The sequence below is a fragment of the Phacochoerus africanus genome, chromosome 2, assembly GCF_016906955.1.
Source record: "Phacochoerus africanus isolate WHEZ1 chromosome 2, ROS_Pafr_v1, whole genome shotgun sequence".
Classification (NCBI taxonomy): domain Eukaryota; kingdom Metazoa; phylum Chordata; class Mammalia; order Artiodactyla; family Suidae; genus Phacochoerus; species Phacochoerus africanus.
Genome location: NC_062545.1, coordinates 50015439 through 50027631, shown reverse-complemented (window position 1 = coordinate 50027631; position 12193 = coordinate 50015439). Strand labels below are relative to the sequence as shown.

Below are 12193 nucleotides of genomic sequence, written 5' to 3'. Positions count from 1 at the left end.
AAAAGGAAATGAAATCATTGAGAAAGTATGAATTAGGTGCTAAGGTAACTGATGATGTTCAAAGAAATAAAAGATAAAATTTGCCTCTACTCACAGTGCATCTGCATATTCACTGCACCACAACACACTACGATGGTCATGTACATGCATACACTAACTTCTTATTATCTGGGGTATGTTTAAATTTTATTCAGGCTAGATTCTAGGAAATTAATAGCTGATTCAGACAAGACTGCAGCCAGTTTTTAGAACACGTCATGGTAGCTATATAAGTGGACAATTCTTGGGCTGAATTGATGAAATGCTTCAGCATCATGCAATCCCAACCTTAATTTTCCATGTCTAAAATTCATGTTTAGGTTTAATGTCCTTAATGTTTTTATGACAGAGAGGGGATAAACTGCTGAAAACCAAATTGATCTCCTGCTCTATGGAAAGTGGAAACTACCAATTCCCCAGGTCAACCCCTCAGCCCCTCAGCTCTTCATTTAACAAATGTATCACAGACTTCAGGAGTGGTGACAAGGCATCAACTTAATATATTTAACCACAAGAAGAAACCAGATGATAAATAGTGCTACCACTTCACCAAATTTAAAAGCTGCAATACACAAAACTGAAATTACAGCACTGAATAATTTTAGAGATTACTTAGTTGCTTTGAAAATTCCTGTCTCAGAGATCTTAACATGATTGCAGGTCCTAAATAATAACAAGATTAAATATTTTGTAAACACTACCCATTTTTTAAGAAAATGGAAACCATTTATCTGAGTTCATCATCATTTTCATAAAAACCAAGAACCTCATCAAGATCTCTACACTGGAAACTAGGGAATGTTGCAGAGAGAAATTAAAGTCCTAATTAACTGAATGGATTAACCAAATATTTAGACTAGAAACCTCAATATTTTTAAGTTGTCAATGATCAATTTTATCTCCAGATTTAGAGCAATACCAATTAAAATCCCAACAGGCTATGTGTGTGTCAGTGTCTGTGTGTATGTGAAAACTGACAAGCTGATTCTCAAAGTTAAATGGAACTCCAAAAAACTAGAATGGCTACGGTAAAAACGAAAAGAACAGGCTGGAAAATGTACACCATCTGACACCAGGGATTTTTTTTTTTTAATGCGGACTGGTGCACATACAACTAGGTCAATGGCACACTGGGCCTAAACACAGACCTGGGTACATGTGGTTTCCTTATCTATTACAAAAGGGCCACTGTAATTCAATGGGAAAAGAATGATCTTTTTGGTCAATGATCTTGGGTCAACTGAAATTACACAGAAAAACACTGAACCTTGACCCTTACCTCACACCATGCACAGAAATCAATTAGGGATGATCTTAGATCTAAATGTGAAAGTAAAAAAATAACGGACTGTAGAAAAACATAAACTTGAACTTGGGGTAGCAAAGATTTCTTGATAAGGATACAGAAAGTACTAAAGATTGATAAATTTGGACTTCATTAAAATAAAAATCTTAATATTCAAAAGACAACATTAAAAGAGTGAAAACACTAGCCACAGACTAAAACAATACCTATATCCAAAAAAGCATCACATGCAGAACATACAAAGAATTCTCACAAGTCAATGAGGAGACTGAAAACCCTATTTATAAATGTGCAAAACAACTAAGTATGTCACAAAAGAGAATATCCAAATTGCAAACCTGTACAGGAAAATGTGTTCAACATCATTAGTCATCGGGGAAATGCAGGGTAAAAACCACAAGGAGATACCACTAAATGGCTAAAAATTGGAGACCACCAAGTCTGATGAAGATGTAGAGCATGGGAGACTCATTTTTGTTTCTTGGGAGTGGAAATCAGTGCAACCACTTTAGAAAACTTGTCAGTATTTTCTAAAACTGAAATCTATGGCCTGGAAATTCAATGACCCAAGGAAGATGGGTACAAAAATGGGTGAGAATGGGTCTTTTAGAAGAGAATATTTCTTGTGCATTACTCAAAAGAATCTAATAAAACTGGAAACGACCTAAATGTTCATTGACAAGAGAATAAATGAACAAATTGTGGTTTATACATTGAAAAACTGAGGCATTAAAAAAAGAATGAACTACAACTATATGCAATGGCCTGGATGAATCTCATAGACATATTATTAAGTGGAAAAATACCATTCCCCAGAGAACATAAACTGTATAATTCCATTTATATGAAGTCAAGAGACAGACCGATCTGTATCAGAGTATTAATTACCTTGGAGGGGGTGTCAACTGGGAGTGGATTACAAGAAAGCCTTCTGGGGCTCTGGAAAGTTCTGTATTTGGATCTGAATGGCAGTTTCACCCATGTGTGAATGCATATGCAAAAAATCATTGCACTGTGCACCTAAGATTTGTTGACTTCAGTGTGTGTAATACCTCAGCATAGTGAGGAAAATAGCATGTCTGTGAGAAAACGCTTTAAGCTAATAATGATTCTAGCCAAACAAAAAACACCAAAATTCTGATCAAATTGTTATAATGACTTTGAAAGACTATATGATTGTAATACATGAGGTTAACTTTAAATTCTTCACAATATGTGTAGGGAAACTCCAATAGATAGATGACTGGCAAAGCAAACATCCAGACAGTGGGAGGAAATTGCTACCATGACACACTGGTAATGAGCAGAAGGTATGTTAGCCTACTGCCAAGTTGGAAACAGTATATATCTTATTTAAATTCTTTTGAGGACTTGATGAATATATGATGTCAAAGTAATACATCTGTCAGTTTGAAGTGAATAAAACTGAACATTTCCAGCAATGCTTATGAAAGTATTTCTTCACTAAAACCTTTAGTTTATGAATATCAAATACAGCTTTATATCTTTAGAATGTGTGCTCTGTTGTGGACAGCTAATCAATACAAATGAAAACCAAATTACTTCATTTAAGTGAAGTAATTCAGACAGAGAAAGACAAATATATATGATAACACTTAAATATGGAATCTAAAAAAATGTTACAAACAAACGTATTTGCAAAAGAGATACAGACTCACAGACATAGAAAACAAATTAACAGTTACCAAAGGGGAAAGGGGAGATGAATAAATTAAGGAGTTTGGGATTAAAATATACATACTACTATATATAAAATAAACAACAAAGACCCACTGTATAGCATGGGGAACTATATTCAACATCTTGTAATAATTTAAAATGGAAAATGAATGTGTATATGTATAACTAAATCACTTTGCTATACATCTGAAACTAACATAATATTGTAAATCAACTATACTTAAATTTTTAAAAAAAATTTTGAAAGCAACAAAATATTAATTATTTGTGGGTAAGATTCAAGACCTAATAAGCTGCATGCATGAGTCTTTGGGTCCACTGCATAAAAAAGGCAACGCAGTATAAGTGGCTATCAAAAGTTGAATATGTTAATTTCTTTAAGGAATGGCATATTTTAATATAAAGTAAAGTAAGCTTTTTGTGTAAATGTGTGTGTATCTTGAAGAACTATTGATAAGATGCAAATATCCAAGCATCGTCAAGTGGACAGGAGACTCCCAGCAGCAGTATCATTTCAAAGGCTCTCAGGAACCTTTCAGAAGTAATTACTAACATTTCACCACCAAAGATGCACTGCTTAGGGGCCCCCAATCAACAGACCTTTTGAAATAAAAATGTAGACGTTTTTGACAAACCCATATTAAGATGTTGTTAGTGATCATTAGACCTTCTTTCCCCCCGACTTGGCTTGAAGAATCTGGGCAGCTTATAGGGTTGGAAAGATGCTGAAAGGGAACAAAGCAACCAGAAAGGAAGGCAGCTAGTGAGATCCGGGGAAGATTAGATTTGATCTAAATTATCTAAAAAAATTACATACATTTTAAAAAGATTTTTACCCTTCTCTCCCTCTTAAAATTAGAAACCTAAGCACCTATAAACAAATCTTTCAGAAGAAGTTATATGACTTTTTCCCAAATCACACAGTGACTCAATGGCAAAGCTGAAATAAAATTCATTTCCTATAGTCTTTTTTTCTCTGTGTTGAACATTCTTCTCAAAACCATATTCTAAACAACATAATAGAGTAACCTATGATATTCTCCTCATTCTTTAGTAGAAATATATTTTGTCCCTACTCTCAGTTTGAAACTTGCTTTTGAAAAATCACTTGTTCCCTTAATCCCTAAATCCTTATACCATGTTATCACCTGCTAGCTGGGCCTCCTATTATATTGCTAAGCATTCTAGTCTAGAGATTAGATCATATGTCTTTTGAAACATACTTTTCCTATCATTGTTCTGGTATTTTTACTCACAGAAAAATCTTCAGTTTACTCTAGTACTCATGGAAGGAACATTGAATTCTTTCTTTCTCCTCTCAAATAGCTAAAAGTCCAGACCAGTTAAATCCATTCTTCTAATTTTCCATTTTTTCCAACTGATTAACTAAAAGATGTGTGCATTTTGCTGATGCTCATACAGAAAATGACTACTTTCCATGGCCCCAGAGGCCTCTGGCCTTAGGAAAAGCCAGGAGATGAGGTCATTCCTTGGGCACCATAAAGACATGGGAAAAGTCATAATTAGAGGCATCCTGCAAAAGTAAATGTAAATATGTCTATCATATCTTTACAATTTGTAGAGTGTTCTTAGTATTTCTCAAGTTATTTAATAAACCAGTTTGCTGACTGCAAAGAAAGGAAATATGTAATTTGTCTAGTGGATATGCCAGCTGTATTTTAATTTTGCAAGGTGTACATTTCCACACATTTGTACTCAAATAAATGTATTAGAATACCACAGTATTATAATATTAAATTACCTGTGAATTAAGACTTGTTCAGAGGTCTCTAGGGAAGATACATAACTGAAAGACATAAATTCAGAAGCCTACCTATTCACAGTCCTAGAGGCAAGCTTTGACCATCTCCCAAGAAGTCTCACAGGGTAGTACTTATTGCTTTGGTGAATTTACCAAAGTTCAAGGTCTAGACTTTGACCCTGTAGGCTCAGAAATCAGGCTTCGGGAGTTCCTGTCATGGCACAGCAGAAGCAAATCCAACTAGGAACCATGAGGTGGCAGGTTTGATCCCTGGCCTTGCTCAGCCGTGAGCTGTGATATAAGGTCTCAGACACAGCTCTAATCTGGCATTGCTGTGGCTGTGGCACAGGCTGGCAGCCACAGCTCCGATTAGACCCGTAGTCTGGGAACCTCCATACACCATGGGTGCAGCCCTCAAAAAGACAAAAGACAAAAAAAAGAAAGAAAGAAATCAGGCTTTGACAACACTTAAAGCACAGGTCCATTTCTGAGTACCACACGGCCTCCACCTCCTCCTCACTCACTAGACTCCAGTACCCTCAGCTTTCTTGTTAATTCTCCCACATGCCATGCCTCAGGGCCTTGGCATGTGTGCTCTCCAAGTGCTCATGTGCTTCACATCCTCACGGCTTTCCTGTCTCTGCCTAACTGTCCATACCCAAGGCCAGCCCGCCCTGTTCTATATAATACATCAGCCCCTTCTCTCTTCATACCATGTAGGATCCCCAAATACAGCAAATAAAAACACAGATGCCCAGTTAAATGAATGTCAGAGAAATAAAAAAAATAGCATATATATTTCTGACACAATATATGGAACCTACTTATACCAAAATTTTTTCATTATTTACCCCAATTTCAAACTTAACTGGGTGACTGGTTTTTCACCTGGCAGCCTTACCAACATGCTCATACCTTTGGAAGCCAGATAGGATGGTAGCTTGGACGAAAAAGGTGATAGGGAAGAGGGTGAAGGGGGAAAGAATTGAAATATAAGAATCAACAGGGAGTTCCCGTCTGGCTCAGTGGTTAACAAATCCGACTAGGAACCATGAGGTTTCGGGTTCGATCCCTGGCCTTGCTCAATGGGTTAAGGATCTGGCGTTGCCGTGAGCTGTAGTGTAGGTTGCAGACGCAGCTGGGATCCCGCATTGCTGTGGCTCTGGTGTAGGCCGGCGGCTACAGCTCCGATTGGACCCCTGGCCTGGGAACCTCCATATGCCACAGGAGTGGTCCAAGAAATGGCAAAAAGACCAAAAAAAAAAAAAAAAAAAGAAAGAAAAAAAAGAAATCAACAGGACATGATAATGGCTTGAATGGAAGGAGAAGGGACAGTTGGCTTGCTCAGCTGGGTGGAAGTTTACTTCACTGAAATGAATACCCTTGGAGGAAGAAAAGGAAGTTTGACAAGGAATAAATTCATCTGCAGTGGAAGAGAGAAGGCATTAGAAATGTTAAGTTTGAGGTGCCGTTAAGAAATGTGGGTATGAAACGCAAAAGAGTCAGGCTGTGAGTAAACGTGGGAGTGCCTGACAAAGAAATCACACTTAAAACCACAGAGATGGGTGGGATTACATAGGGAGTGAGGCCAGAAGCGAAAAAGGACAATGACTATCTCCTGAGTGACAGCAACGTTTCTCTCTCTTGTCCGTTTTTCCTGCTTTTTTTTTTCTATTTCTTCATATCTTCAGAAGTACGCACAATATATTGCAGAACAGTTAAATCTGTCCAGTTCCACAGCCATTCTATTTATCACTCTTCTTTTTTTTCATTGAAGTGTAGTTGATATAAAATATTATGTAAGTTGCAGGTGGGCAACATAATGATTCACAATTTTTTAAAGTTATACTCCATTTATAGTTATTATAAAATATTGACTACATGTCCCTGTGCTGTACAACATATCTTGAAGCTTATTTTTTATATAAGTTTATACCTCTTAATCCCCTACTCTACATTACTCCTCCCTACTTCCCTCTCCCCACTAGTAACCACTAGTTTATTCTATCTGTGAGTCAGTTTCTTTTTTTGTTATATTTTCTAGTTCGTTTTATTTTTTTATTCCACACATAAGTGCTAATATACAGTATATTTCTTTCTCTGACTTACTTCACTTAGCATAATACCCTCTAAATCTGTCCCTGTTGTTGCAAATGGTAAATTTTCATTCTTTTTTATGGATGAGTATAATTCTTTGTACATATATATGTGTGTGTGTATATATATATATACACATATACATACATATATATATACACACACATATACATATATATATATACATGTATGTATATGCACCATATCTTCTTTATCCATTCATCTGTTGATGGACACTTAGGTTGCTTCCATATCTTAGCTGCTGTAAATAGTGCTGCTATGAACATTTGGGGCGCATGCATCTTTTTGAATTAGTGTTTTGGGGGTTTTTGAATATATACCCAGAGCAGAATTTCTAGGTCATGTGGTAGTTTTTAGTTTTTTGATGAGCCTCCATACTTCTTTCCACAGTGGCTGCACCAATTTACATTGCCATCAACAGTGTAGGAGGATTCACTTTTCTCCACATGCTCGCCAACATTTGTTACATGTGGTCTGTTTGATGATCGCCGCTCTGACAGGTATCACTCTTGTTTGCTAACATACATTAAGGAAAATTGTTTTTTTACTTTAGGGACAAAAGTCATGACAGAACATTTGTCTCAAGATCGGCGTTGGGGAAGACAAAGAGAAGTAATTTATCACAGACATAGAACTACTTTGTTTTCTCTTCATAAATGGATCAAAATAAAAGCCTTCAGGTGTTTTGCATTTTTGTAAAGGCTGAAAGACTTCCTGTTCACAGAGGCCTTTCATTTAATTGCTACTAGTTGCCCTTAGGACACCTGTACACTTCATACTTTGATAATACCTCTGATAAAGGATTATAGGGTATCCTAGGTTGGGAGAAAAACAATGCTTAACAAAAGAGGTAAAGAACACACAGCCCCCAAAATATGGAAAGGTGACCAATAAGAAAAAAAATAGGAATACAGTTCTTTTAACAAAGAACTAATGAGAGGTCACAGAAACATCACTGCTTATATATATATATAAAGCTATTCCTCCTTTGGAGAATACCTACGTAGGAGCTATACTTTTTATTTAATAATTGTGATGCTAGGAGTTCTGTCGTGGAACAGTGGTTAATGAATCCGACTAGGAACCATGAGGTTGTGGGTTCGGTCCCTGGTCTTGCTCAGTGGGTTAAGGATCCGGCATTGCCCTGAGCTGTGGTGTAGGTTGCAGACGCGGCTCGGATCCCACGTTGCTGTGGCTCTGGCGTAGGCTGGTGGCTACAGCTCTGATTTGACCCCTAGCCTGGGAAACTCCATATGCCGATGGAGTGGCCCAAGAAACAGCAAAAAAGACAAAAAAAAAATTGTGATGCTTTCCTGCACCTAAAAATGTTGGAGTTATAAAATACATCTGTCAGTAGTAGGACTCTTATATGGTACCATAGTGAACGTGAAGAATTCTTCATGACACAAAATAAAATTCTCTACATGATAGTGTACCTTCCATTCTGAGTTTAAGAGTGCAGTGTGGGTCAATAGGTAAAAGCCAAATTTCAGAAGAATAGTTTTTCCTTGCAATCAATAGAAAACTAGTTTAAAAGGATGTATAATTTGGGGCCTAAGTTTATAATCAATTTCATCATACGCTTGACCTAAAGATTTACCATAAGCTGAAGGGATGGCATTCTGTCACCTCTTTTTATTGAGTCTGGCTTTTTTTGCTACAAGTCATTACCTTGTTTTCTGTCTTTATTACTTTTGTTGATAACTCAGTACTTTTGCCTTAAATTAAGCAAAGTGGAGAAGAGGAACCATTATGATACATAAGTTTCTGTGCTAGAAGAAGGTTTTAAGAAACTGATGAAAGCAAGTCTTGAGACGATCTTTATGATTTATATTTGTATAAATATAACTCTCTTCCCCTCCTGCTTTGACAACTGAGCTGAACTGGCCACATTCAGATTGTTTATCTGCAGTGTGAAAATATGCAAATATGCCCTATATCATAATATCAACATAACAGTCAAATTGATGAAAGAATATGTAACTACAAATTCTAAATAGCTTCAAGAGTTTAATAGTCAAGGTGTTATTGAATCCCTCCACATTACTCTTGAATTCTGTCCCAACTGGGCCAGGATTGCAAGTAATCGTTAAGCATGCCATGGAGTTAAGTAAAGCGATTAAAAGACTCAACTTATCCTTCGTATATTTAAGTTTAACAGCAGACTGTTGACAACTTCACAGACTCCAGAGTTGAAACCCTAGCCTCTCCCTCTGATTTGTTATATTTTATTTTTAGCTGTACTCACTTCCCTCCGGTTAACAGTTAGTGACCACACGCGCAGGTCTGCACATGAGGAAACTAAAAAGGGAAATTGCGCTGTGAATCAGACACACAAGAAACATGAAGAGCCCTATCAGGCCATGCCCGGCATGTCATACTCTCCAACAGTCCTTATGACAGTGCTGCACAGACATTTTCAATTAATTCAAATGATACCTGAAGTCAAGCCATTTCCCTGGCACCTTTTACTGTTTCACCAGTACTTCCTACCAAATGGCCTGATAAAAACAATCAACTCTTCATTTTTTTCTTCCCTCATTTCCCTTCATGCTTCACGTTATGCGACTCTTGTTAGCATTCAGATTAATTTGGAATTCACATTCTTGGGAAAATCTTTCAGAAAGATTAATTTGGCAGAATACATTGGCCAGAATATACGCATTTCGGTTGTCCCACACACCAGGTAACCTGATTCAAGAAGTGAGATACCAAAGCTACAAGATAAGAACATTCAGGGGAATCCCAAAAAGGGGAAGTTTCAGTTATACAAGATGATTCCGTTCTAGAGATCTATGGTGAACAATACTGCATTATACACTTAGAAAATTGTTAAGAGGGTAGAGCTGATGTTGTGTTCTTACACCCCCTCCCAAAAGTCATTAAAGTCAAAATTAACTAATTAAAAAGTACCTGGTAGCATAAGGTGGAAGATAACCAGCCAAGAAATAAAAATTTTAAATGAAAAGGAAATAGTGAATTATCCCAAAGGAAGAGTTTCTCCATTTTCCTCAGACATAGAGCATTGGATTCACCTGGGTTGCTGGTTAAAGATGTAAATTACTGAATCCCAGTCCAAGATCTTCTGCATAACAGTGGAGCTCAGAGATCAATACTCCAGATGATTCTTGCTCACACTAAAATTGGAAAACCATTTATGCAGATCCTTCAAATCATTATTACCATCAGGAGCATTTATTATGCACTAGCATTATACCTAGAAACTGATTCATTTTCCTTTCAAACCAAAAAAAAGTCGTATCCCCTCTGATTAAGTAGCAAATTGCATTACCTGCTCATCTCTTAAAAGGAAGAGATGTAAAAATATTCAGAAGAGTAGCAACATTATCAGAGTAGACTCCCTGCCCTATGTACTTCTTTTTGCCATAAGCCACTACTGATTTTTCTGAAAAAAAGAAAAAATAAATAAATAAAAAAAAAGAAAGAAAGAAAGTTTTTTTTTGCCCTCCAAAGAAGTATGACAGCCACAGGGCACCATTTGTATGGTGTTAGAATATCCAAACTTTCATGCAGATTATTTATGAAATGTACCCTGTGAAATTAGTAAAAAACTGTAAAGACCGACAAGACACTGAGAGGCTCAGAAGTGTTGTATCTTTATAAGAGATTGTTTTTATTTTCTGAATGCTTTAAACTCAAAAGTCTCTACTAGGATGTGTTTATACCTGTTTAGCAAAAAAATATGAAAGAGATATTTAAAAGACCAAGCACAAGACACACAGTCTAAGAACACATCTTCACATGGGACCATGGCCAGAATACATCACAAGTCATCCTTTGCACAGAAAGAGCGTTGGAGTTTCTCTTTGCTTAGCAAAGGGCTTTTCACTGTATCTAGTGCAACTTTGTACCAAAGTAGATCTCCATCAGGAACTTAACACCTATTCAATGTTCAAGAAAAGTCTTTCAAATTAGCCACATAACCATTTTAAAAAATCTAAAGTGGAAGTAAATTGCCTTCAAGTCCTTCAGAAATATTTATGAGGTTGGTATTTAACAGTTGCAAGTGAGTATTATCTATCTAGTTTAAAAAGTGCTCTCACGACTGGTTGTCTTTGGTTCACCTCATCTGACACTACAAAACTGGCAATAATTAAACTACATTTCCTTTCCTATTTCCTATTCAGTTTTTCACTTTCCCTAATTAACCTTATGTACATCCCTGCTTTCCTAACTGGTGATGAGTTTCCATACTTATAATGTGAATAACTTAGAATTTAAAGAGGAAAGGGAGAAACATACACACAGATGCACATTCACATTTATATTTTTAACTATCAATGAGAGAAATAAAAGGCTATCTAGACTAATATGCATATGAAAACATGAGGTAATTTTAGACATCCTCGATGTGCGTTGTCAAGGTCAATGGGGAAAACATCTATTTCCACCAAGAGATTTAATCTATGGCCTCTTCAATCTCAACAAGATTTTAATCATTTTTTAAAGATTATAAATAACATTTGGGGACTAGACAAAGAGGTAGCCGGCATACCTGGCTTGTCCCTAACCGTCACGGAAGTGGAAGCAGGAAGCAGGAGAAGTGCTGCCCAGAGCCAAAGTTTCCAAGAGCCAGGGTGCCTCATGGTGCCTGGAAACCATGGGAACCAGTGGCCACAGATCTGCAACAAAACAAGACATCTGAATTGAGCTTACTGGATACAGTTCCTTTCATCATTTTCTCAAGAAAATCCTCATTGCCAAAGAAAATACAATAGATTTTTACATTATTATGATTATATAACTGTATATCTGATTTTATATGTACAGACATTATATATTAGTATACACCTTATTATGCATGAAAGAGTTTGGAAAACATTTTCAGATTAGTTCCTAATTATCAATGTTCATACAGCCTCTTATAACTTAAATTTCTTCTTTTAAATTTTTTAAAGTCATACCACTTTCAATGATTTGTATATATCTTCATTTTTTTTTTAAATCCTGGTAAAATACACATAACCTGAAGTTTACCATCTTAAACACTTTGAAATGGATAGTTCACTACCTCCACATTGTATCCTCACCATCTATAACTTTTCATCTTGTAAAACTGAAACTCTGTATCGATTGAACAGTACTCTCCATTTCTCCCTCCCCCAGTCTCTAGCAATCACTATTCTGTTTTCTGTCTCTACGAATTTGACTACTCTAGGTAACATATAGGTAGAATAACGCTGTATTTATCCTTTTGTAACTTTCTTCCACTTAGCATAATGTTCTCGAGGTTCAACCATATTGTA

At 36.4% G+C, this 12193-nt stretch overlaps 1 protein-coding gene across 4 annotated transcripts in view; it reads right to left on the bottom strand.

Annotated features, from left to right (window-relative positions):
• Positions 1–12193, bottom strand: part of COL19A1 (collagen type XIX alpha 1 chain) — a 345293-nt gene that overhangs the window by 320175 nt on the left and 12925 nt on the right. For 3 of the 4 annotated variants that reach the window (XM_047760063.1, XM_047760070.1, XM_047760080.1), the window contains exon 2: positions 11443–11569. In XM_047760063.1, coding sequence (XP_047616019.1) covers positions 11443–11533 — 91 coding nt within the window. In that variant the 5' untranslated portion in view covers positions 11534–11569. Of the gene's footprint in view, positions 1–9961; positions 10063–11442; positions 11570–12193 lie in introns of those variants that run through there. The other variant, XM_047760089.1, reaches the window with a different exon arrangement.